The sequence below is a fragment of the Pteropus alecto genome, unplaced genomic scaffold (genome assembly GCF_000325575.1).
Source record: "Pteropus alecto unplaced genomic scaffold, ASM32557v1 scaffold87, whole genome shotgun sequence".
NCBI lineage: Eukaryota > Metazoa > Chordata > Mammalia > Chiroptera > Pteropodidae > Pteropus > Pteropus alecto.
The window spans coordinates 22,976,627-23,002,248 of record NW_006443225.1 but is presented as its reverse complement, the minus strand read 5'-3'; the positions used below and the strand labels follow the sequence as shown (position 1 = coordinate 23,002,248).

The 25,622-nt window shown below is 55.5% G+C and overlaps 1 protein-coding gene across 1 annotated transcript in view; it reads right to left on the bottom strand.

Annotated features, from left to right (window-relative positions):
- Window positions 1–25,622, bottom strand: part of NECAB1 (N-terminal EF-hand calcium binding protein 1) — an 80,994-nt gene that overhangs the window by 4,678 nt on the left and 50,694 nt on the right. The window contains exons 6-11 of the mRNA XM_015598626.2: window positions 16,628–16,764; window positions 11,990–12,111; window positions 9,958–10,034; window positions 5,848–5,901; window positions 3,069–3,181; window positions 97–174 (exon numbers count right to left, since the gene is read on the bottom strand). Of these exons, the coding sequence (XP_015454112.1) occupies window positions 97–174; window positions 3,069–3,181; window positions 5,848–5,901; window positions 9,958–10,034; window positions 11,990–12,111; window positions 16,628–16,764 (581 nt within the window). The remainder of the gene's footprint in view (window positions 1–96; window positions 175–3,068; window positions 3,182–5,847; window positions 5,902–9,957; window positions 10,035–11,989; window positions 12,112–16,627; window positions 16,765–25,622) is intronic.

Sequence of the window (25,622 nt, the reverse complement as noted above, 5' to 3'; positions counted from 1 at the left end):
GAACTTTTCCTAAAAGTCCTAAAATTCATCATATATTTTTGCCACCTCCCTGGCAAAATAAATGAATAAAGTAAAGAAAGCTGGCTCATAACTTACCTATTCCACAGATTACTATTCTCCCAGAATTCATAAATCATGTAGCGAGATTCATTTGAAAGCTTCTGTATAGAAATACTGGAATGGAAAAGAAGAGGCAAAATTAGCCACAGGAAATTAAAGACAAGATGAAAACTAACTTTTCTAATCATCTCTATATGTGGTATGAAACGACCTCATCCATTCGTATAGGAAATAGCTATGGTGCCTGCCAGAAAAATGGAATGGTTTTGTCAAGAGTTGGTAACTTCGATATGCCTGTTTGACATAACTTAGTTTTCTGGTTTGACATCATGAAGTCTCAGTATATTATTATAGACATAACAATAAATCTTTGGCTACATTTCTCTCATTTATTCATTCAAAAAGTGTGGAAGCAGCCCATGAGTAGATGGCTGGATAAAGAAGAGGTGGCACATATATGGAATACCACTCAGCCATTAAAAAAAAAAAATGAAATCTTACCGTTTGTGACAATAGAGATGAACCTAGAAGGTATTATGCTAAGTGAAGTAAAGACAACATGATTTCACTTATATGTGGTATCTAAACAAACGAACAAAACTGAAACAAGCTCAGATACAGAGAACAAACAGGGGTGCCAGATGGGAGGGGGTGGGGGACTGAGTGAGAAGGGGGAAGGGATTCAGCAGTGCAAACTGGCAGTTATGAAGTAGTCACTGGGATGCAGGGCAGAGCATAGGGAATAATGTAACAGCTGCGTGCGGTGCCAGACAGGGAGCAGACTTATGGGGGGTGGGGGGGAATCACTTCCTCAGTTATGTAGAGTAGATGTCGAACCATCATCTATAAACCTGAAATCAACCTAATATTGAATGTCAACTATTAGAAAAAATTTCTAATTTCAAAATTGTTTTCCTACCAAAAAAAAAGAAACAAAACTCAATCGACTGACTTCTGTCAGTCCCCAAAGCTCTGAGTCTCCCAGCCCAGTACCTAGAGGGCAGAAGCCTCTCCTTCAGTGACCTGGATTTCAGCAGTAGGAAGTGGAACTGGGGACAGGAGGGTCTTGTGCATCCCACCCCTGCTTCGTTTAGGAGCGTCCAGGAAACTCCAGCTTAGGGGTGCTCAGATGCTGGCGACCGGTTAAACGTGGGTTTTGGAGTCAGACTGGGCAAGTCATTCATCGCATCTGAGTCTATTTCCTTCTGACCTGTATTAGATGACTACGGTGAAGTTTTTTTTTTTATAGAAATGGATACCAAATGACTAATCTAGTAAATACTGAATTGCTACTTTCTGGCTGCGTTTCCTGTAACCATGATGAGGCCACGCCATTCCTACCGGAGGACAGACGGAAACGCTGACACTGGACCAGCTTGATTTGACCAGCTGAGCACCAGGCAGGGGAGTCCGCGGGGGCCGGAGGGTCGCCCGAGCGGCGCGTCCTGTGGTTGGTGACGCAGATAGGGGACAGCATCTGAGTCCAGACACGCCTGAGTCCAGACACACCTCGGGCCGTGCGCGGTGCCGCTGATACTCATCCCGACCTACGGGCGGGCGGGATGCCGGTGAAAGCGAGACAGCAGCTGAAAAACCCGCAGTGCGAAGCGAGCGACAGTCGCTGAGGCACAAGCTGGCCTTGCCGCCGGGAAGGAGAGGCTCGGCCTGGGTTCGCGTCACAAGGAAGGCTGCTCCTCTTCCCTCTCCTCGCTGCTGGAGGCCGGGCGGCGACCTGCGCCGTCCAGACGGGCCTCTGCAGCAGGGCGCGCAAAGCACCCATTCGCTGCCCCCTGGGGCTGGCCCAGCAGTGTCCGTCATCTTCCCACTCAGACGCAGGATCTCCGAGCCTTCAAATATCAGACTTTGTGCCCTTTCCGTAAGTGAAGGAGCCACTCGGTCCCTTGAGACTGGGATGCTCCAGACAGACTCTGCCTTCTGCAGTCGGCACTGAGGCTGGTGTCTGTCCACTCTGCCTTTCCAAATACTCACTTTGTAATAAGTGGCCTTTTAAAAAATTACGCATATGCCCTTCAGCAAATAAGTCACTGCACTGAAAGAACACGGTTTTGATCTGCGTGCTCTGGGCCAGTGTGGACAGCGAGGAGGACGAAGCAGCCCGCACGGCCGTCCTCCGCACTCGAGAGGAGGGCGACAGCCGGCTGTGGGGGTCGGCCCTGGGCGGGGGGCGGGGGAGATGCCTGTGCTGAGCGCCCTGGTCGGGCACGGCCATCTCGGGACGTTCTTGATGGGGAAGCGGGCGCAGAGCCCGAGGACGCTTCCCCAGACCGCTCGTCAGTCAGTCTGTCCGGGTTTAGGGCAGGGCGGGCCTTGGGTGGGGAGGGTCCTGTTGCAACTCAGAGCGCCCCGCGCTAGAAGCTGCCCCCAGCCACCTCGAGCACCGAAACGCGCGGGCGACTCGAGGCGGGTGGCCGTGGCGGGCATTCTCCGAGCGGACGGCTCCTCGTGGGCTCCGGGCCGCTGCACGTGGCAGTGCCAGCGCCGGCGCTCCGGGTTAGGGCCTGTGACATCGCCGTTCCTGGGACTCTGCAGCTGTTCGCTGGGCGCGGGCACTGGGCAAGATCCGCAGTCAGCCGCCTGTGGCAGAAGCCTGGGCGGAGTGGCCACGGGAGAGCCTTTCTTCTTTAAATGACCGAGGTCTGCAGTCGGGACCGAGGCTGCGAAGTCATGGAGGCTGGAGTGGTGCCCTGGCCACGGGCCTGGCCGCCCGGGCGCCACCAGCGCTGCGTGCACCGAGCAGGCTGGGCCTCGCCTGCGCGGTGACCCTCCCGCGGGCGGTGGGAGGGTCGGCCTGCCTAGGGCTCCTCTCCAGCTGCGCTCCGCGTTTTATCCCCCATGGTGCCCTGCTGACCAAACCCAGAGTCCAAGCATCAACGAGGAAACACCCAGCCGGTGTGCAGGGGCCGCTGATCACCGCAAGCGTGAGGACCCGCAAACGCCTCCCGCAGACGCGCCCCTCTGCACCTACGGCGCGAGCGCGGGGCACTCACCGCAAACACCCGCTCTGGGCGGCCGCGCCGTCCGCGTAGTGCTTCAGCGCGAGCTGGAAGTCCCGCGCGTCCTCCTCCACCACCGCCATCTGACGCTGGACAAGCAGGATGTGCTGGGAGGGCAGGCGAGGCGGCGTCAGCGCGACAGGGGGCCCTGCCCGCGCGCACCGCGGCCCAGCCCGCCCTGCAGGAGGCCCAGAAAGGCCTGACCAGCCGCCCTACCCGCGCGGCTGGAAGCTGTAATGCTGGCAGGACGTTCTTCTTGCCGTAAAATCCTCCCCAAGTGACTCTGATGTGCAGCCCGGCGAGTGTACACAGTGCACACCTCCAGCTCGTCCCTGGGTTACTCTGTAACGCTGGCCATGTCGTGAATATCATTACAACCAACCAAATTTCAAAAAGCAATTTGGTCACTTCTGTATTTCCAGAGGTCCATAGGGACTCCCTACTGCAGGCTCCGCTCAAAAGCAGTAGGCGGAGCCTGCGTGGGATCTCAGGGTGGTGGGCGGAGCCTGCGTGGGATCTCAGGGCGGTGGGCGGAGCCTGTGGGGGGAATCTCAGGGCAGCGGGCCCAGCCGCTGCCGGTAACAAACCCACTGCCCGCAACAAACCCACTGCCCGCACACGTTCCGCTTGAAGACTTTCTATCTGCCTACGGGCTTCGCATCGTACCTCGATCTCAAGCCCAGTCCTTTCCTCACCAAGGCTGGCAGTGAATCATGAAAGTGCAAAAAGATTTGAGGGTGAATCGAGTAAGTGCAAATAGCAGCAACAATAAAAGAACGATTTGGATTATGAGGAAATAGCTGCAAGAGACCCCCAGCCATGCCGCGGCAGAGCCGGAAGGAAGGCGCTGGTCGCCCTCTCCACGTCCTGTCCACAGCTACCAGGTGCTGAGCGCCCGCCACACCGTAGGCACTACGTCAGGCACCGCACCTATCTAGCAAAGGTTCCTGCAGGTAAACACCAGGCGCTGGCTCTGGGTGCACTGTGATGGGTCAAAATGCTATTCTTGCCACCTTAGAGTTTAGTAAAGAAAGAAAGAAGGTTTCGAAACGCTATCTAAGGAATAATTTTAGGCATAGTTACTACATGTAAATTATATGGCCACTAACTTTTTTTGACAACACTATCACCAAGTACATCTTGATCCCAGTCTTAAAATCTTTTGATTGTTTAAGCCTTAAAATGACACTTGAGCCCCTGAACTCCTATGAGTAGGAAGCAGGCTGAGTACTGCATCCCCCTGCAAAAGAGAATAGTTTACAACAGGCATTTCAGATGTGGTCGTGGAAGACCATGGGCCAAGGAGACCCGCAAAGAGGCTCAAAGGACACCAGAGTCCCCAGAATGGAGACCGGCGCATCACCACAGAACTGCCTGCACTGACAGACGCCACCCAGCACGGACCCATCGCCGCCGTGAACCAGCGGGTGATGTTTCCTATTTACGCCTTTTCTGAATGGCACGTCTCAGTCTCTGTCTCTCTCTGCAGGTGTGGGGGGAGCATTCCTCCTGTGTGTATTCCCAAAGAACATACTTATTTTTGCCTTTACACATGACTGAAAATAGTTAAGGGATAGCCTTTCCTACTTTTAAATGACGCTGGCTCCTGACTACCTCGCCCCGTCCTGTTTTTAAGTACAGGTATGCACCGTTGAATTAGCAGTGCCGTGTGGGTTGATAGATCTTTTAAAACTGCCGTTGGCCTCTCTCTTCTCTCTCTGACCAGAGAATGGGACCATCTGTTTCCTTGGACAGTGCCTGTCGCCCACGGCCAGTGAGAGAGTCGTCTCACAGCAGGGAATTATTTAAGGACAGCCATCGTCTCTCCCAACAGTGAACAAGCTATGTTCACTTTCTTGGTGAGAATGCAATTTTTCCTACGTGCAAACCTAAGAGATGACACAGATGTGAGTCTGCACAGACGGACCTGAGCGGACACCCAAGTGGGCCTCACGCCCCACGGCGTGGGCAGCGTCTGTGGCGCCCGGGCACGTGCGGAGTGGAAAGTGCTCCCTGTCTTTGCCCTGCATCCGCGCCATGGAATCAAGAGACCCAGACATCCAAGGGGCTTAGAAAAGTGGTCTGTGAGCACCTGCTCAGTGTAAATGCAAACATCCAATTTCCCCAAACACATGTGCTAGAAATATTTGCCTCAAAATAAAGAAAAATAACGAAGCATCGTGTGTGCCGCTGTTTGATTCAGTCGCTAACTTTGTGTTGCATTCAGTGACTCACTCTCCATTTCCTTGCACCCTCCACAGGTCGTTCCCACTGTGGATGGACATCTTTTCCCCGTGTTCCCTTTTCTGTTCCCTTTCCTCCAAGTGTCCATTTGTCCTTTGAAAAATGATTTCTGAGCCTCTCCGAAGCACCTGGCCCAGCCTAGTGCTGGCAATGCAGTGCCCAGGACCGAGTCTCAGCCCAGGTGCACGCGCGTCCTGCAGGGCTCCCCAGACGTGCACACGCTGCGAGCGGAATGCCGCCCTCTGCACCGGTCACGTTCACTCAGTTACTAACAACCCATCCACCGACACAGGCATAACTGCCTTTTGTACGCGTTGCACGCCAGCTGCTCTCACAGAAGCCCTGTGCAGGAGGCGTTAGGGTTCCACAAATCACAAGCTGAAAATACCTCTTAGCCATCCAAAATGAAATATGCCCATGGATTACTTATACTTTTGAAAATTTTCTCTGAGATGGTAACTAATTTTGAAGAAACTAAATGTTTCCAAAGTACGTATTTCTAAAATTTTGACTTAGAAAAAGTACTTACAGATTTAGTGTTCTCTTCAATAACTTCTTCTTCCAGTGGTTCCAGTTTGAGGTCCTTCGGTTAGAGGGAGAAATGGGGGCGGGGAGACCAGAAATTAATGAAAAGAAACACCATGTATTTGAGTGGCAGCTTTTTTATGGCTAGTACTGAACCAAAAGAACACATTCTCTGAAAGGAGATGAAATAATTCCGATTTTTTAAACTGAGCCGTTCCCGTGAAGACTCTCACCCATCGGATCGCCTGCGAGGAGCCGTTTCAGAGACGCAGAGTCCACTGAGGCCCGTGAGAAGCGCTGACGCGAGGCGCCGCGGCAGGGACGGGGCGCGGACAGCAGCGCGGGAAAGCGGGGCGTTGGGGCCACTGCCGCAACACGGGAGGCCTGGTGCCAACTCGGATTTGTTAAAAAGCGCATCAGCAGCGAACGGAAATATTATTAGCGTTTCCTCACGACGCAGGACGACTAGAAAAGCCCGAGGGTTTGTGACGATCGTCCCCAGGGACGCCAGCGAGGCAGGTGCAGCCGCGAGCCCAGACCGCGCAGCGCGGGTGGCTCTAGTGGCGCCGCCCAGCCGCCCGCGGGTTCTCGCCGCTGCGCCCTCTGCCCCCAGCTCCTCGCCTCTGGGTCTTCGTCTCCCTGGCTCCTTCTGGCCTGTCGCACCTCAGAGCCACCTCCCCAGAGCCCCCTTCCCAGGTCGCCCGCGTCAGCGTCGCCCCATCTTTTCCCTCGTAGCACTTCCCACCGTCTGACGTCACCCTGTCTCGCGGGTTTACTGGGGTTTCTCTGTCTCCCCAGACACTGAGGGCCCGACCTCAGCCTGTGCTCAGCCCTGGTTCCCACCACCCGGACAGCAGCCGGCCTGACGCGGAAACCAGGCAAATGCCAGGGGCATGAGGACGGCTGACCGGTGCCCCCTCTGCCGCCCCCGGCGGAAGCGACCGTGCACCATGCGCACAGAGCAGAGGGGACAGTGGCTGCCAGCAGGGGTCCCCGGCTGCTGTTCCCTCACAGCCGCTCGGCACCCTCTTCAGTTCTGCCTTCTTGGACCCGGGCTGTGGAACCCGAAGCAAGCTGTGTGCGCTGCACCCTCAATCACACCCCTCACACGGGGACGTCCTGCGGTCTGGCGTCACGCTTAGGACTGCACGAAGAACCAAGACGTTCCGTTGTTTCCTTGAACATTAAAGATGTTTTCTGCATATTTCAAGCAAAACATGAGATATAATCTCAATGTTTTGTCACAAACACTTGTAAAGGCTGAAACGGCAAGAGGAAAAGCCTGCGGAAATCTGCAGAAGTTTCCAGAGCCCGCATCCCAGTGGTGCCGGCGTGGTCCACAGGGCAGGCGGGAAGTGCCCACAGCAGGCGCCCTTCCTTTTCCCGGGGAGCTAGACCCTGGTGCCAACCACGGCAGGACCCAGACGGCCAGCCAAGAAGCGACGTGCGCTCGGCCACGGCTGGGTGGTTTTCTCTAAAGACGAGGCTGAGCACAGAGCGCGCGTGGAAGACACGGAGCCTGGGCCGCTTCTGCGCTCACGAAGGCCGCTCCCGCTGAGCCCCGCGACCCGCACGCTGTGCCTCCGGCAACCCTCAGACCTGCCCCCCAAACCCAACGCTTCACAGGAAGGGAGGGAGAACCGTTTAGAAAAGAAAGAGACATGACGATACTTTGGTTTAAAGTGGGAAAAAGCTATGATCTATGTTTGAGCTATTCCTTTAAAAATAACTATATACATTTAAGACGCCAAATAAAGACAGGTTTGCCAAAAACGATTTTAAAAAGAGATACGTGTGTTCTTTAAATGAACCCAGATTATTTAACAATTGCGTCCAGATGTTGTGATGAGCTTGGGTTTCCCAGCCAGGTTCGTGGACATTCGGACCTCGCGCCCCTGGCCTGGGACCCCGGAGGCTGCCCTTCTCCCCGGGGTCTCCGTCCCTGGCACCTCCCTCCTTGGGGTCTCTGCCCAGGAACTGGGCGATGTGAACCGGATGGATGCTGTGCACCGAGCGGCTGCCGCTCCCCGAGGTCACGGGCCCTGGACGCGGCCCTGTCACACCAGCCCTTCTCCGAGGCCTCGCCCACCCTCGGGGCATCCCCGTGGACGTGGCTCTTCAGTCTCGGCCTGTGGGCCCGACTTCTCACCTGCTAGTGTCTCAGTTTCTGCCCTTGTGTCTGAAATGAGCACAGCCAACGAGGGACACCTTGTCCCCTCACCTCACACGCCACCTCCGCCTGTCTCCCGGCCGAGACCCGCCGTGCCCAGGAGCAGTCCTGTCCCTCTCGCTCCGGCTCATCAAACCTGCCATCTCTCTTCAGTCGCTTAATCCAGGCCCCTCCGGCCTGGTCCCGGGAGCTCCGGGCTACACCAGCTTTGACTCCCCTTCTCTCGTCCGAATGCATTTTGTGAGCCTGCTGTCCCAGATCCTATCGGAAGGACTGTGGCTTCTGTCACTTATCTGCGGAAAAGTAGCAAATGCCTCCACTGCGTCCAAGCCCCAGTCTGACCCTCGTCTGCCACCAAAGGCCATCTGTCACTCGCCTTCCACGTCCCCGCCAGCCTGACCAGAGCAGCCTCTCCAGCTGCTGCTTGCTGAGTCCTCACTGCGCCACAGGGGACGCTTGTCAGCTGACCAGCACCTCCTCGGCTCCCATTCACGGCCGTCTCCCCGTTTCAGCGCAGTGCCCTGCCCCCTCTCCCTGACGAGGGGCCAGCATGGGGCCAGCAAGGCCGCCGGACCCTCCTCACATTCCTCGCTCACCTAGACCGCTGCGGTTACTGTCTCCGGACTGGTCCTGAGTCCAGGTCTCTAGGCTGTCTGGTGATTCCGTGAGCACTCCCATAGCCTTCCAGAAAATTCTTTTTGATTAAAGAGGTAGTTTTAGTTGCTTGCAATCAAAATTCTTAGTCGTCATCATTTTTAAGGTCCTACTTCAGCTCTCCTGCCACACAAGGTCCGGCCTACACAACCCACTGGCAGTGACCACGGCCTCGAGTGACTCCTGCTCCCCCCGCCTCCCGTCACGTCTCAGCCGCGCGGCCAGCACTTCCTGAGCACTGACGAGCACCGTGGTACCGCGCTACCACAGGCCTGAAAACACCCAGCTCGCTGTTTTTGGCATGTAGCTCACAGTTTTGGGAGGCAGACCTCACGGGTCGACTGGGTCCTGCGGAGCCAGCGACGGTTTCAAACGGAACTGTCCCTCGCATGGTGCCTGGCATGCACAGGACGCCCTCCCCTGCCCGCAAAGGCTGCCTCCTCCAGCAGAGCCGTCTATGGGGGATGTCACCACGCCGTCAGACTGCCCGGCACGGCGTCAGTGAAACGCAGCACACATCCCGACGACGCGGCATCACGCCCCAGCTCGCCTGGTTCCCGTGCTCCAAGTGTGCTAACCTCTAGGCATTGCGAGTGCGAGCTCATCCTGCAGCGTCCCACACAGCCACTCCCTGAATCACTGTGAAATGTCCCCAAGACACCAGCCAGGTCACCCACAGAGGTGCCCACAGCATCATGGACGGCCGGAGTCAGACAACATGAGAGCCTGATGCAACCTCAAGCCCCAAGTTCCGGCTCAAACACGACTTGGGCTGGGAGTGGACAGGGTGGGGATGGGTTCGGGCTTCCACGCTTGCTGTAGGAAGAAGCCCAGGTAACCACCAAGCGCCACGCACAGCATCCCTGGGATCCTGGCTGGGACTCCATCCCGCGGGGTGGCCGCGGACCCGGGCAGGGTCTGCGGGAGGCGAGGGGACAGGAGGGGACAGGAGGGGAAGGGCGGGGACGGGCGAGGGGACGGAGATCCTGGCTGGGACTCCATCCCGCGGGGTGGCCGCAGACCCGGGCAGGGTCTGCGGGAGACGAGGGGACAGGAGGGGATGGGCGAGGGGACGGGAGGGGATGGGCGAGGGGACGGGCGAGGGGACAGGAGGGGACGGGCGAGGGGACGGGAGGGGACGGGAGGGGACGCTCCGGGACATGAAGGGACAGGAGGGGACGGGAGGGGACGGGCGGGGACGGGCGAGGGGACAGGAGGGGACAGGAGGGGACAGGAGGGGACGGGCGAGGGGACGGAGGGGACGGGAGGGGACGGGTGAGGGGCACCCACCTTCTTTTCCAGCCTGTCGATCAGCCTCTGGAGTCTGTCGATCTGGGTCGCCCACCGGCTGTCCTCTTCTAAGAAGCCTGGGGAGTCAGGAGGGCAGCGTCACACTCCACACAGGGCAGGAGAGCTGTTTCGGGGTGCGGGGCCGCCGACCCGCCCGCAGCGGGAACACGCCCCGAGCGCTCCCTGAGGTGCTCGCTCCCACGCGCCATGCTTCCCGGGGCTCGTTTCCACGCGTCTGTTTTTCATGGCATTGTCGGTCCAACCTCTGACTTTCCAAGTGACAGATCCTGCTGAGACACTGTGACCGCAGCACGAGGTGGTCGGTTTCTCTTTTGAACGCGGCAGAGAAAGCATCGGTCGGCCATTCCACACTCACTGCTGGGGCCGGGGGATCACGGCCCCGACCACAGCGAGGTACGAACCGTCACAAGCTAAACGAGGACTCAGGCACGGTGGCCGGCGTCTCCTCCAGGGGGACGAGCCCGAGGGCACAGGGACACTGCGCCGCGTCCGGACACGGGCCGGGCGTGCAGACTCCAGAGCCCGCTGAGCTTGGTCGAACGACTTGACTCCTCCGGCCTCAGTTTGCTTGTTTTTGAGGTGAGAATTGTGACATCGCCGGCCGCAGAGTCGGCGTCAGGACGAAACGAGAACACGTATGTCCACGCACACGCATGTCCACACACACGCATGTCCACGCACACGCATGTCCACACACACACATGTCCACGCACACGCATGTGCACGCCGCACGTGGCGCACGCCTGGCACACAAGTCCACACACACGCACGTCCACACACGCATGTCCACGCACACGCACGTCCACGCACACGCATGTCCACGCACACGCATGTCCACGCACACACACGTCTGCACGCGGCACCGGGCTCAACACCACGGCAGCCCTGCGCCGCCGCCGCCAGCGACACCCGGGTGGGGCCCTGCAGAGCGTCCTGGCGTCCTGGGTCGTCCACTGTGACTCGGAGCCTAGTGCTGCCACTTGCTGGTCGCGTGGTGAACTGCAGCCGTCCCTGCCTCGTCCGTCACGAACCCTGCGTGTGCCGCCCGCTGCCCTCCACGTGGTTCCAGGCGGCGCGTGCAGAGCGAGCAGAAGCGCTGCCCAGAGCTGGGCGACTCTGCCGCCCACAGGCCAAGGAGCCGCCCCACGTGGTCACCGATCCCAGGAGAGCCGAACCCAAAGCACGGCCTGGAGCCACGTCCCGTGAGGGCACCCGGACCCCAGTCAGCCAGGGACCCAGAGGGGAAACCGGGGACCTGCGTCCGTGATCTCTGCGACTCTGAGCTGTTTGCGCCACAGTAAGAGTGGACCAATGACCCACCTGACCTCGGACGGGTCACCTCGCTTCCTGGGGGGTGGAGACACTGACACCCATCTCACACGCTATTCGGGTCAAACAGGGCAGCGCTCAAGGTCACTTCCAAGTCTCTCGAGCACGTGTGACCACAGGCTTTAGTTAGTGAGCTGATTTTCAAAAACATTCGCTAAAGATTCACTTGTGCTAAAACCACGTGCTCAAATGCTAAGTGCACATATACGCACACGCGTGTGCACATGCATCTGCATTCTCTGATGCTGAGCAGCGCAAGTGTGCATATTCCAGATTAATATTAGAGTAATTGTAAACAACATGGTTCAAATGTAACACCTAACAATTACTGTTGTGGCTCACGTCCAGGGAACCCTGAAGAGTATCACAGACGTCACGGCCACCAGCTCTGCCGTGAGCCCGATGATGAATGGGAACAAGGCCCCTTTCCTGCTGGGGACCGAGACCGGCCGGGCCGGCTGGGGGCCGGGGCACTGAGGGCTCTGTGGAAGAGGTCCCCACGCCCACCCTGCCCACTCCCACCGGGCAGAGCCCATGGCAAGGACTGCCACCCCTCTCGGTGCAGGACTCAGCCACGGGTTCGGACGGCAACCCCACACCCGCCGTTACAGACGCCTTCTAGATGGCGGGTCGATGTGCTGAGACTGAGCTGGCCCCGAGGAGCGGCGCGCGGCTGCCTTACCTGGGCTGCTGGCCACGAGCTGCGGGCCGCCGGGGGAGAAGCCGCCGAACCTCTGGACCCGGCGCCCGGACCGCCTCCCCGGCCGCTGAGTGGACAGGACCTCCGGAGTGCTCGGCCCGCGCCTTGAACAGAGAGGACACTTCTTCACCCAGGGAAGGGGCCCCAGCACCCCACGTCCGCGTTCTGGGGGTCCCTGCTCTGACCCTCTCTCTCCTTTGCTTTTTCTGGAATTACTACTTTTCAAGTATTGGGCCTCTTGGACTTAACTGATAGTTTTCTTGGTCTTTCCCATTTTTCATCTTTGTGGAAACGTCATCACACCTCAGAGGTTTTAATCTCCGCGGTCATAATTTCCAAGCGGCCCTCACTGAGCTTCGCGTGTCCATCGAGAAAGTAGCATCCCGCCCTTCCTGCGTGAACGCGGTGTCTTCTCACTTTCGAAGGGCACTGCGACTTCCTTCGGAAGTTTTCTGCTCAGTGCATTCGTTCCTTCTAAGCTCCTTTTAGTCTGTTTCCCTCGTTCCCCTGCCCGTTCGGAGGAAGGACCTCAGCGGGCGACGGGAATCTGTGTGTGGGGGGCGGCCTCTGACCCGCGGCCTCTGCAGAGAGGCCCAGCTCGGCCTGGCCATCAGGTGACACGCTCTTACCCGGCGGGGTCTGTGCGCCCGGTGCCAGAGCCTGGAGCGGAGCGTGCAGGGGGCTCACACGTCACCGAGCGTGCAGACTTTCACGCTGGCCTCACTCTTCAGCGCTGTGCCCGACCCCCAGTCGTCCAGGTGACTGACGCTCTGTTCGGCTTCCCCAGAAAGCGCAGGTCGAGCGGCTTTCTGGGGGCTGGGGACGTGGCCTGTGGCCCTGGGCAGCGTTGTCCACAGACCCGCAGCCCCCCCACCGGGGGTGGGCCGCCCCTCGGCGCCCCCAAGTCAGTTACCGCTGCGCCCCCTCCCCACGGTCCCTCCCTGCCCTTGGGCCCCTCTGTCTTTGTGGGTTCAGGGCTCCTTTTTGCCCAGGCATTTTTAAGCCTTTTCCCATTTAGAAAAAAAAAAAGCGCTTGTTGCCAGTGTTCATTGAACACAGCGTGGGAATGCTGTGTTTTCTACGGTTTGACATTTTCAGCGATTGAGAATTACTATATTTTGTAAGTGGAAAAACCACTACCAAAAACAGAATGCTACAAATAGAATGATGTCATTTGTTTCCAAAGGCTGTCGCTACGCTAGAGCAATGGAAAAATAATAATGAAAGTGAGATATTTCATGGCAGACCGTGGGGGTGAGGTGAGGGCTGCAGCCTGCGAGTTACCTCGGTACACGGTGCAGCCGCGCGAGCTGCCAGGCAAACGGGAAGTGGGTTAATGCCATTTTTTGAAGGGTTTAGGGAGAGAGCAAAAGAAATCATATACGTTTACTCTCTCATCTTTAATGGACGCTTCCTATAGATTTTCTTGTGGCATAAAAAAATGAATTTTCTGTGAGTTTTGGTGGTCGCAGGAGTAGGTGCTTAGAGCAGTCCGTCTCTACATTCAAGCTGAGAGAACGCGCCTGAATTTTATCATCACGTGCAGAAAACATGAAAGCCTCTCCCTACTTCTAAAATAGACAACCCTCAAAAGAAGAAAAAAATAATGTCCAAGCCCAGAAGGAACAAATCCTCAACCTGGATAAAGCAGAACTTTGGAATACAGAGTAAACTTGCAGATTCCATTATAAAAAAGAAATTCACATACAATTTGACCCACAGCTTGTGAGGGAGAGAATTGTATGCAGGTGGGCAGGGTCCCCAAGCCCCAGGCCAGGCCGGGCTGCAGAGCAGGAGGTGAGTGGCTGCAAGCCAGTGAGCGAAGCATCACGTGTCGTCACCGCCTCAGCCCCAGAGTCTCATGGGAGCTCCAGTCCCTGGTACCACCAAGGTTGGGGACCACAGCTACAGAGGGAAACTTCCATATCATGGAACTAAGGCCAGGCACGGAGTGCTGAGAACGCCGCCTGGAAACCTCGCTCTATGGCGCCTGGCTGCACACACGTCTCTGTGGACTGCTGTTCTCACGTGAGCAGACACGGACGTTCTGCCCAGCACAACGTGCTGAGGCATCTCTGCAGCCCGGGGCACGCTGTGCGGCCCCTCCCCGGGGCCGGCAGCGGGCTGAAGGGCTTCTCAGCACTGTCCCATTCCGAGGAGTCTTCACACCCCTCGTTTCACAAATATGAACCCCAAAGTCATACTGATGCTGAAGTGAAGCACATTCTGACAGCCTGGGGTTTGCGGTGGCGTCACAGCTGCACCCTCCATGGGCCGGGCTCGTGAGTCCTCCTGTGTGATGAGGACCGATGGGTGCCTGTGGCACGGTCTGACCTCCGCCCGCCGAGCTTGCTCCCCACCCCAAACCTGACCGCCTACCACGTGAGATTCACGGCCCTGAACCTGGGCTCACGACGTCTTCCCTCCACTGACGGCTGCCGACGACAGATTGTTTTGAGTGCAGATGCGTCCGTGTAGCTCGGAAGACCTTTCTCAAGCCCAGATGCCAAGGAGGTTGGTCTCCTCGCTGCCTCAGGACCTTGTCCACTGCCCCTCTGGTGCCAGGTGGAGGGCGACAAGGCAAAGCCCCTGCCATCCAGAGACTAAGTCTGATGAGAAATACACAGCCAAGGGACAGAGACGGCACGCGGCCGGGGGCTCCCCAGAGGAGGTGCTGCTCAAGCAGTGACCAGACCAGGGGAGCAGCTGGATGAGGAGCAGGCTGTCTGGGAGGGCGGGGAGATCGCCCCTTCAAACATCGGCTGGGGTGTCTCCCCGGGAAGCTTCTTCACTAGTCTCCTGCTTGGCATCATGGGAAAGAATCAGCCAGCACCCCCTCTGGTTTGCATATTCACCCCCGGGGAGGGGCATCACGGGTTTGGGGCGGGATTGGGCAGCCTTAGGTGCCTCAGTCTAATACTACGCGCTCCCCAAACTGACACAGTAATTCCCGTTCTCCCAAGCTGTTTTTGAGCAGAAACCTAGAAATAACAGATTCATTGGTTCTTGAGCACCTTCTACTTCTCATAAACGGTGATCGTGCTCGTCACACGCAGCTGCTCTGCAGCTGTCGGCCGCGGTCACAGGAGTTCGAGGCTGCCTGTGGCGGTTACCGCACGGTGGTGAGTGCGGAGCGCAGTTCACAGCGGTGACCACGGAAACCGCCCACAGGCCAGGCGGCAAATGACTGACTCTAAAAAAGGAGAACTCTTTTTATGTCCAAAAAATCTAAACAAAAGAAACAGCATGCCAGCCTCCTTTTCTCCTCGGGAACATGAAATCGGTTGCACTGTGCTTCAGGACGCTTGGTTACCCCTGCTCGAGCCTGGGGGGCTGGGCTGTTGCTCCTCTGAACCTACTGGTTACACTCTGCCATCTGGCATGGAGTCGCCCAGCGCAGTGAAAACGGGACATTTATCACGTGAAAATGCTGCGCAGACCCACTGAGCAGCGCGCAGCGCGTCTCCGGGCCGCGTGAGCTCGCAGGCTGTCGCAGTGCGGGCTTCTTTGTTGGAATGTGGTGCAGCTCACGCACCTGCAGCACCCTAAACGCACGGGTGAAAAGTCTGTTTTCCTGAGCTGTCCTAATAACTATGGACGCATCCATTTGTTTAGAAAAATCAGCCCTACAGAGCAGTCTGTTATTAACCTGTTCAAAAGCTTACTGTGTGCTTCTTCCTAATTTAAAACATCAAAGTTAGATAAACCATATCTACAGGTTTAAAGTAACACATGCGAAAACACGCTGCGTAAGCAAGAGTTTTGTCAAGCTCTTCTCTGAATGATGACAGATCGAGAAAGCACCCACTGTGGACTGAGTTATCCTGACATCTGCTGGCATCTAATTCAGGTTTATCTTTGACATCAGTGCCTTTATTCACACAACGATCATAACATCGCGTTTATCTCTCCATAGCATCTACTGGTGGCATTGGAGTCTGAAATCTTTCCCCATCACTCACTCCCCCCATTTCCGTAATTAGGCTGAATTCTGGGGCCCCCATGAGAGCCTGGTTCACTTCACCAGGAAGGCTTTCTCGTCGTTTCCACATTTTAAAATTACACGTGAGCAAGAGGAGCTCAAACGTCGGCGGACCCTCCGTGATGCCGCCTTCCAGCCCACGGTCCGCGTGGAGCCTCCTGCCGTCCGCGGTCCCCTGGCGATTCGCTTACCTCTTCTCCATGGGGTTTCGCGCTTCGTACCCTGCATTACCGTTTTGGTGTTCGTGACACTAAATAGACTTATGACATAGACTTTAGCTAAGACTAAGTCAAACGCGTCTCATGTTCCCCGTGCCTGCAAGTCTCCCCGTCTGCTATAGTCTCAATTAAACTTCGTCGACTCAGTGGAGACTGAAACAGAACAGTGTTTCCCAGAGGCAACACGAGGTGAGCACTCAGGGGCCGCCGCGGCCTTCTGCTTAAGTCTACGCTTTCTCTCTTGAAAAGTCCCTTCTGACGTGACCACCTTGGCAGAGTAATAATTTTTGTATTAAACATCCAGCTAAAAAAAAAATCTGCTCATTCTCATTTAGTTTTCACGAGTTTGAAGACGACGGCCCTCACTGTTCTGCCACACGCAGAGCCATGAAAGACGCAACGCGGGCACATTGAACTTGCCTCTCCTGACGGGTTTGCTCCTCAGTGGTTTCCATGGCACATTCCAGAGAATTCTGCAGAGACTGCAGCTGACTCAAGGTCTCCTTCAGTAGAAACCGAGTTACAAACTGCTCCAAGCTGGAGGCCTCTTGGTAGTCCTAAGGCGACAAACACGTGCTGTTAGAGGCTCCGCAGGGAGAAGTAACTGAGAACGCCCTCCCCCCACGTCCCGCTCACCTCCACTTCACCCCGAGAAGGAGAGACGGGGAGGAGGGACGACAAGGCCCGGGAGGGCTGGGGCTGGGATCCGCCAGCGCCAGAAGGAATGACTGTGTGGCAGAAAGGACCGGAATAGCTCCCCTCCCAGTGCCCCTGCCCCACGACGGGGGGAAAGGCCAAAGTCCGACAGAGTCACGGACCAGACACCTGGAAAAGGCTGGAACGTGACCCGCAGTGGCTCTGCCTCAGCGCAGGCGGCCGAGCCGTCCTGCGGCCTCGTCGCCGGTACACGCGGCCGCGGGTCAGCTGCCGGCTCGCTTCCCTCCTGATGCTGGGTCTGCGGGACCCTGGAGCCCAAAGAGATCGTGCACACGTACCTCACACTTCAGAACGCGTCGGGCCTGGAGCATCGACGCCGTTCCTAAACCTGCCTCTGCCCCTCGCTCAGAAGGCCGCGTGGAGCCGCCTGCACCCAGACGCCCCAGGCCCACGGCAGACAGAACAGCCGCCTCCGCCAGCTCTGTGTACGCAGGGCGGCTCCCGAAGGCGCACCGGCCGCTCGTGCCCTCCGAGTGTCAGGGGGACCGCCAGCTCTGTGTACGCAGGGCGGCTCCCGAAGGCGCCGCCGGCCGCTCGTGCCCTCCGAGTGTCAGGGAGACCGGGAAAACGGAACAGCAGGGGCGTGGAGGGACCGGCACTGGAGCCCCCGCCAGCCGCGGGCCAGCCGGCTGCACCTGGCTGCACGTCTCGGGGGGCCCAGTACGTGGGGGCGCTGCCAAGGAAATGGTCTATTTGGCTTCGACCCTAAACTAAATGATCTTTTCATGGTCGGAAACACGAAACTGAGCAGGATGACGGTGGCAACGTAGCGTCAGGAGTCGCGTGTGCTGGGAAGTCGCAGGGAAGGCCGTGACCCAGACGAACGAGGCTCAGCGCCCTCACCTACGAATCAGACCACAGCCTCCTGTGCTGCCATCAGCTCTAACTCCGGAAACACCCGATAAGAAGTGCTTTGGAGCTTTCCTCCCGCAGCAGAACCGCCGAACGCCACAGAAAACCGTTTCTCTCCTAATGTGAACCTGTAAAAGGTTTCGGTCAATCGTCGGCCTTGTTCTAAGTTCATTCTTTCCAGGTGAACGACAGAAAATTTTCTAATTGACCATATTTAATGGTCTTACTTAAAAATCAGATCATTTAATGCCTTTCAATTCCACCTAAGTAACCATAAAACAAAACACGACATGCTCATAGTAACTGGAGGGATTTTTGGTGAGTTGATTGAAGCTAGAAATTATACAAAATATTTAATTTGCTTGTTATTTAATGGCAATAAGAGTTTCAAAAATTATTTCTAATGTGTTTCTTCTCTTTTTTTTTTAATCGAGTGAAGCTTTGCTTTGAAATGAAAAGGAAATGTGATGGTAGAAAAAAAGACATGCTCGGTTCTCTCCCCCGTCAGTGCCGCTTTCCGAAGCACATTTTAAAATAAAATGTATTAAAGTGAGGAGAAGAGGCAGCTGTGTGGGCGGAGGTGATGCCCCGTCGCTGCGTCTCCGCGTGCGCCGTGACCAACACCTTCGCGCCCGTCTGCAGGCGGCGAGAGGCGCCCGCTGGTCCCCCCTCACGTCAGTGTCAACTATGTGCCGCGTCGGAACTATGGAAACGAGACTTTTTCAGTCTCCCACTGAAACGTTCCAGTCACTGCGACTAGATTTTAGCTTCTTAGCTCACGCTGCTGGCGGCAGGTGCGGCCCCGCCTCCGGGAGCGAGCGGTGTTCGGCCCTGTGGTCTCGCGCGGAAAGACCTCGGCGACGTCACGGTGGCACTCGGGGACGGCCACCCTCAGACGGCTGGCGGCTCCGCGGTTCTGCTGCAGCCGATGCTCCGCTCAGACGTCTTCCCCGCTGCGTGCGCCGTCCTCACGAGGACTCTGCGGGGCGCTGGGAAGTGGTGTGACCAGCTGTACCCTCGATGGAAATGTGGGTGCCTTGCTGTTGAGGGGGTGGCGAGTGGCTGTGTTTTCTGCGTCGATCATGAAGGTCTGCTGCTGTGCGCTGCCCCGGACGGGGAAGGGAAGGCCGCGTGCCTGGACGGCGCGTCTGTCCCCACTGGGCTCGCATGGCCTCTGCTCAGCGGCCTCCCTCCCCGACCCGGCGGCTGGCGTCCAGTCCCGTCCCCTCCCGCGGTGCTGGGGTCTCGCTTCCGTCCCTGCCGGGGTGCGGATCATTGTTTCGTGTCCTAATCGTTGTTTCTTCTCCCACCCTCGGCCAGGCCTGGGGAGGCGGAGAACCTGTCTTCATCATGGAGCCCGGCGCCCGCGGATCATTGTTTCGTGTCCTAATCGTTGTTTCTTGTCCCACCCTCGGCCAGGCCTGGGGAGGCCGAGAACCTGTCTTCATCATGCCGGCCTTCAGGAAGCCCAGCACCAAGCCCAGCACCAAGCCCAGCGCCAAGCCCAGCGCCAAGCCCAGCACCAAGCCCACAAGCCCAGTGCCAAGCCCAGTGCCAAGCCCAGCACCAAGCCCAGCACCAAGCCCAGCCCAGCCGCTGCCCGGAGCTGCTCTGGGGGCCGCCTGGAGGCCCGGGTGTCCGAGGCGGTGTCTGAGCTCTGGGACACTCTGGGCCTCCGCGCGTCCGGCTTGCCGGGCCTGTGGGCTCTGCAAAGAAGGGCAATGCACATGCTCGTAACAGACGTTGGTCCTCAGCTCGTTTTCTGGGCCGTTTGTTAGCCACCTTCCCTTCTCTTACTCCGACCCCGAGGCTGAGGGCTGAGGGCTGCGGTGGCAGAGGCCCAGATTTCCGTTCCTTTCCTCAGACACGCGGATGTTCTCTCGGAAGGCAGTGAAAAGCAGCAGATGGAAAATCAAACAGAAAACAAGCTGGGAAACATCAGAGCCTGGCCCTTTTCATTCTCAAGACCAGTGTCGGTCGTGAAGGTACAGAAGGGACCTCTGCATGCTGGGTGCCCAGGATACTGAGGTGTTGGCCGAAGGCACGAGTTCCTTTGAGCAGAAGCTAGAACTTGAAAGACTGGCCAAAGGAACATCTGCTAATCTGAGAAAGCAGAAAAAAAGGAAAAAAACACCTGACGGATGGTATCACATACCCGATTCTGCCTCTTCTCAAACGCAGTCTGGTCCTTCGCGTGTATCAGTAAGGGACCCATGCGCTTCGTACTCACGAGGGCTTCGGGGACGGGGGCTTCGGGGACGAGGGCTGCATACCCCCGCGGCACGAAGGCAGCCACAGGGCCACTCGCACGAACGGTCAGCCGTGTTTACAGAGCACGTACCACGTGTGGCCCTCGGCCGCAGTTTTCTGGCCACTGACATGGGCATTAGGCATCCGAGGCAGCCGACATCAGGAGAGGCGGCCGGACGCGAGGACACAGCGTGGCCGTGGCCGCACGAGCCCCTGGGCTCAGCCGACGGCGCGCAGCAGAAACAGCGTCTGGGCCGGCACGCGACAGGGCGGTCCGGGGCAGCTGGACCAGGGGCCGCCGGGTCACCGCACGGGGCTGCACCTCCCCCTCGTCCAGCTTACAGACCCTGCCTCTCTGAGCGTGGTCCACACGGGGACTTCCGCTCCGCCTCCCGGCTGGCCGGCCCCTTTTCTGCCGTACGGGTCTATGTTAAATTAGTCTCCTGTCACTTTGATTACAGTTTTCACACGCCGTTTTCACTCTGCGGTTCTTTCTTGTTCTTTCTCAATGTTTTGGTCTTTCTTACACACTCCTGCTCATTTCTCACATTTCAAACCCCACCATGTGTTTATATGAATATATTAACGTATTCGTTATCTAGCTGATAATTTCAATGTACGAAGTTTTTGACTGTGTTGTTTTTATTTTTCTCATATTATTTGCAAGATTAATATCTAAATTAAAGGAGAATTTGATTTTTTGATTACAGGTATCCCCCATACCACAATGGTATGAAACTAGAAATCAGTAACAGGAGGAAAACTGTAAACTTCACAAATATGTGGAACTTAACACACCCCTGAATAACCAACAGGTCAAAAAAAAATTTTTAAATATCATGAGACTAATGCAATGGAAACACAGCATACCAAAACTTATGGGACGTAGAAAAACAGCACTAAGAGAAAGTTTATAGCGGTAAACACCTATATTAAGAAAGATGGTAGATCTCAAAACAACCTAACTTCACACCTCAAGGAGCTAGAAAAACAATCTATGTGCAAATTTAGCTGAAGGAAGGAATAAAGATTAGAGCAGAAATCAATGAAATAGGGGATAGAAAAACAATAGAAAAAATTAACAAAACTAAGAATTAGTTTTCTGAAAAGAAGATTGACAACTTAGCTAGATTATAAGAGAAAAAGGAGAAGACTCCAATAAATGAAACCAGAATGAAAGAAGAGACGCTACAGCTGATGCCAGAGAAACATAAAGGGTCCTCAGGGACGACTATGGAGAAGGGAGCAGCAACAAACTTAGCAGAAGTGGGTAATTCCTAGAAACATAAGACCTACTATGACTAAACCTTGACAAAACAGAAATCTGGGCAGGTCCATAACTAGTATGGAGATTGAATCAGTAGTGAGCAACCTCTCAACAAAGACAGACCCAGGTCCAAAAGCCCCAGGCCCAGATGGCTTCGCGGGTGAATTCTACCAAATACGTAAAGAAGTAGTAACACCAATTTTTCTTAAACTCTTCCAAAAAACTGAAAAGAAGTGAACACTCCCAAAATTCCTCTCATGAGATCAGCGTTAATACCAAAGCCAGACAAAGATACCACAAGAAAAAGATAACTACAGGCCAATATACCCGATGAATGTAAATTTAACCACCACCAACGAAATGCTGGCAACCCAAGTCCGACAGCATGTTACAAGGGCCACACACACGGCCAAGTGGGATTACCCCGGGATGTGAGGATGACCCAACATACGAAAATCAACGAATGTGACATACCACATTAACATAATAAAAACTACAAATCGTCTCAAAAAAGAGTTTTAAAAAATTCAATACCCTTTCAAGACAAAAACTCAACAAACTTAAGTGTAGAAGGACAGCCACATATAAAAACCCGAGCTGCCACCACACTGAGCCGTGAGAAACTGAAGTCCCTCCCCCTGCGGTCAAGGACGTCCACTCTCACCGCCTCTGCTCAGCACAGCCTGGACGTCGTGGCCAGAGCAAGTAAGACGTCCTCATCAGAAAGGAGGCAGCAAGGTGCACCTGTTCGAAGATAACGTGGTCTTAAATATAGAAAATGCCAAAACCTCCATTGAAAAAATGTTGGAACTAATGAGCAAACTCACTGAAGGGCAGCATGTAAAATCAACATACAAAAATCAGTTGCATTTCTATATACTGACAAACCATCTGAAAAGGAAATTAAGAACACAGGCCCATTTAAAATAGTATCAAAAAGAACAAAATATTTGGGAATAAATTTAACCAAGAAGGTGAAAGACTTGGACACTAACAACTATGACACTGATTAGAGAAATTAAAGTAGATACAAGTCAAGGGAAGGGCAGCCCCTGTGCGTGAGTTAGGAGGCTGGGCATAGCACCCAGCCACCTACAGATTCTCTGCCGTCTCTACTGAAACGCCAACGGCATTACTTACAGAAAGAAAACACAAGCCTGTGAGTCAGACGGAATCAAAAAAGACCCCGAATAGCCAAAGCAATGCCGAGAACAACAAAAACCTCGTAATTTCAAAATATATTTAAAAACGGTAGTGATCAAGACGGTATGGTGATGGCCTAAGACTGACATTCAGTTGGAACAGAACAGAGAGCCCAGGAGAAAAACCACGCAAACACGGGCGGCTGATCTCTGACGGAGCAGCCAAGAATCCACGATGGAAAAAGGCTCATCTCCTCAACAAGCAGTTTTGGGAAAAAGCTAGTAAAAGAATGAATTTGGATCCTGATCTAACATCACATACAAAAGTCAATTCTAAATAGACTAAAGACTTGTATGCAAGACTTGAAACTAAAGCTGCCAGATGCAGCCACAGAGAAAAGGCTCATGACATGGGTCTTAGCAATAAATTTTTTGGCCCTGACACTAAAAGCACAGGCAACGAAAACAAAAACAGACGAGTGGGACCATATCAGATGAAAAGGCTTCTGTACGGCAAAGGAAACAATCAACGAAGCGGGAGAAAATACTCGCAAGCCATATGTCTGATAAAGGGTTAATCTCCAAAATATGTAAGGGAGTCTCACGAATCAGCAGCAAACACTGATAACCTGATTTAAAAGTGGGCTAAGGACTTAAATAGACGTTTCTCCAAAGAAGACACATAAATGGCCAACGGGCATATGAAAAAATGTTAGGTGTCACTAATCAAGGAATTGCAAATCAAAGCCACAATGAGATTTGGCTATTATTAAAAAAAAAAAAAAAAAAACCTGCAAGAGTTGGCGAGGATGAGGAGAAACTGGGCCCCCCGCGCATCGCTGGCGGGAATGGAAAATGATGCAGCCAGAGATTACCCAACGAGCTAAGACCAGAACCATCGTATGGTCCAGTGGTGCCACTTCTGAGCGCCTAACACAAAACACTTAAAATCATGATCGCCAAGAGAGAGCAGCATGCACACGCCCAGATGTGGAAACCGCCCGAAAGTCCAGAGACAGGCGAGTGGGTAAAAAAGCTAGACAGACAGACAGACAGACAGACAGACAGACGCACGGACACCGGAGTGTCATTCAGCCTTTTAAACGAGAGGAAATCCTGTGACACGCGACACGCGACGGTACAGATGAACCCTGAGGACACTATGCTGGGAGCCATAAGCGCGTCCCGGGAACATGAAGACCGCACGAGCCCGTTCGCGTGCCGGGTCTGAAGGAGCAGAGTGCGGGACGCGGCTGCGGCGGCCGGGGCGGTCAGTAGGCTCTGGTCTGCGGCCACAGCCCGGGTGCTGCGCCGTGGGCGGCTCCCGGGCCCCCGTGCAGCACCGCCCTGGTCAGCGACACCGCACCACACGCATCGGCTCGCCTCTGCTTTGAGGAAAGGGGACCAATAAAACACGTGTCTTAGTCCCTGTATTACCGGCTGAATCTCCCTGCGGAAACGTAGCTGTAAGGTGCACAAGAGGGGAACTCGACTCCGGTTCCCGCGGCTGTGTGGATTAAAGTGCGATCGTCCAGCAAGCGCGAAGCGTTCACACACGTGACGAGGCGGTGCGACCGCCAAGCGCCGCGCACGCACAGGGCTTACCAGACAACGTCCTCATTCCTCCATTAAGCGAATGCGACGACTGAAAGTCCCATTTGGCCTGAGACACAATAACAGGGTGTCTACAGTCTACCGACGTGGAACACAAAATTCAGTATCAGGAAGTCCCTGAATTCCACAGGCGACCAGCGAAGAAGACAGCACGGGACAGCGCAGGAGGGACCTCTGAATCCGAAGTCCACTTTCCCAAAGGACGGCCAGACAGGTTCGAGCCGCTTGCTGGGGATCACAGGGCCCTGCTAGACCAGGCTGGAGCCCCCCGCAGAGAGAAGGCTGAACCCGCAAAGCCTGCTGACCTGTCCGGGTGGGAGCTCCTCCCAGGGGAGCGGCAGGTCTGCCTCCTGAGGCCCCAGGCACAGAGCGGCACCCCACAGCTCAGCACCCCACAGCTCGCTGGAAGGGAAGCAAGCAATTAAAAGGGAGGAGTCGTCCTCAGAGGGCCCTGAACTCTCTGCTGGTGACAGGCACGAAGTCTAAAACCCTTGAGCCGAGACACTTAAATCATGTCAGCCTCAGGTTTTCTCAGAAATGCTAACCGCCTCGGGTGAAGAGTTACCAAAACCTACGCTGGAATTAATATCTCCAGGCTGCCGGCTATTTCATTTATAATTTTCTACTCCTCTTTCATATCTGGGATAGTTTCTCTAAGCTCCACTTTGACTGAAACACTCAAAAACCTTAATAGTGAAAGGTAAAATTTCGATTCTAGAACAAATACAAGTTAGTCTCGCTATCCATCAGTCTATTTTTCGTAACTGAAATCAGAACATTCAAATATTCAGAATGATCAAAGTATTTACATTACTGAAAAAAAATCAAGAAACTGACAGCAAAATTCATTCGGTTATTATATAAACAGCAAAAGCAAACGTCAAGTGGGCTTTCGGCACTAGGGAAAATGGAGAGACTATGAGACTGTGTTGCAAGCCTGCCAGAAGCCTCGACTGTTTGTCACAAAAGGATTCACTTCGATCAGAGGCTGAGCTACTCCCCTTTGCCATGGCAACGGCTGCAGAATCCGGTATCCGGAGGCTACGGCCATAATCGCGGTTCTGCTCAGAGGCTGCTCTGTGCTAAGAATTCACATGGAAATTGGAAAGCAACTACTTTGAATATTTCTACCCAATTCTGAATAACACTTTTCGCAACTCCACTGTCGGGCGTGTGACTATGGGCTTTCCCGACCTGTCCTTTGGAGAGAGACTTCCCAGGTGTGAAAGCCACGCTTCACCTCCTGAGGAAGCACGGGCCGCGGCCAGGCAAACCGCAGACCAGAGGGCGAAGAGCATGTCACGCAGCGGGGAAGTCACCTCGTCCTGCGACGACGACGGACACGGAAGGGGTTGCTCTTCAAACCACCTGACTGCTCACAGCCCCTGGTCGTGGCCGCGGTGACTGCCACCCGCGGCTCCTGACAGTGCTCGGTGAAGCAAGCCCCTGAGCGAGCGAGCGCCCGCACCCCGGACTCCGCACACACCCGCACCCCGGACTCCGCACACGCCCGCACCCCGGACTCCGCACACGCCCGCACCCCGGACTCCGCACACGCCCGCCCCCCTCCCCC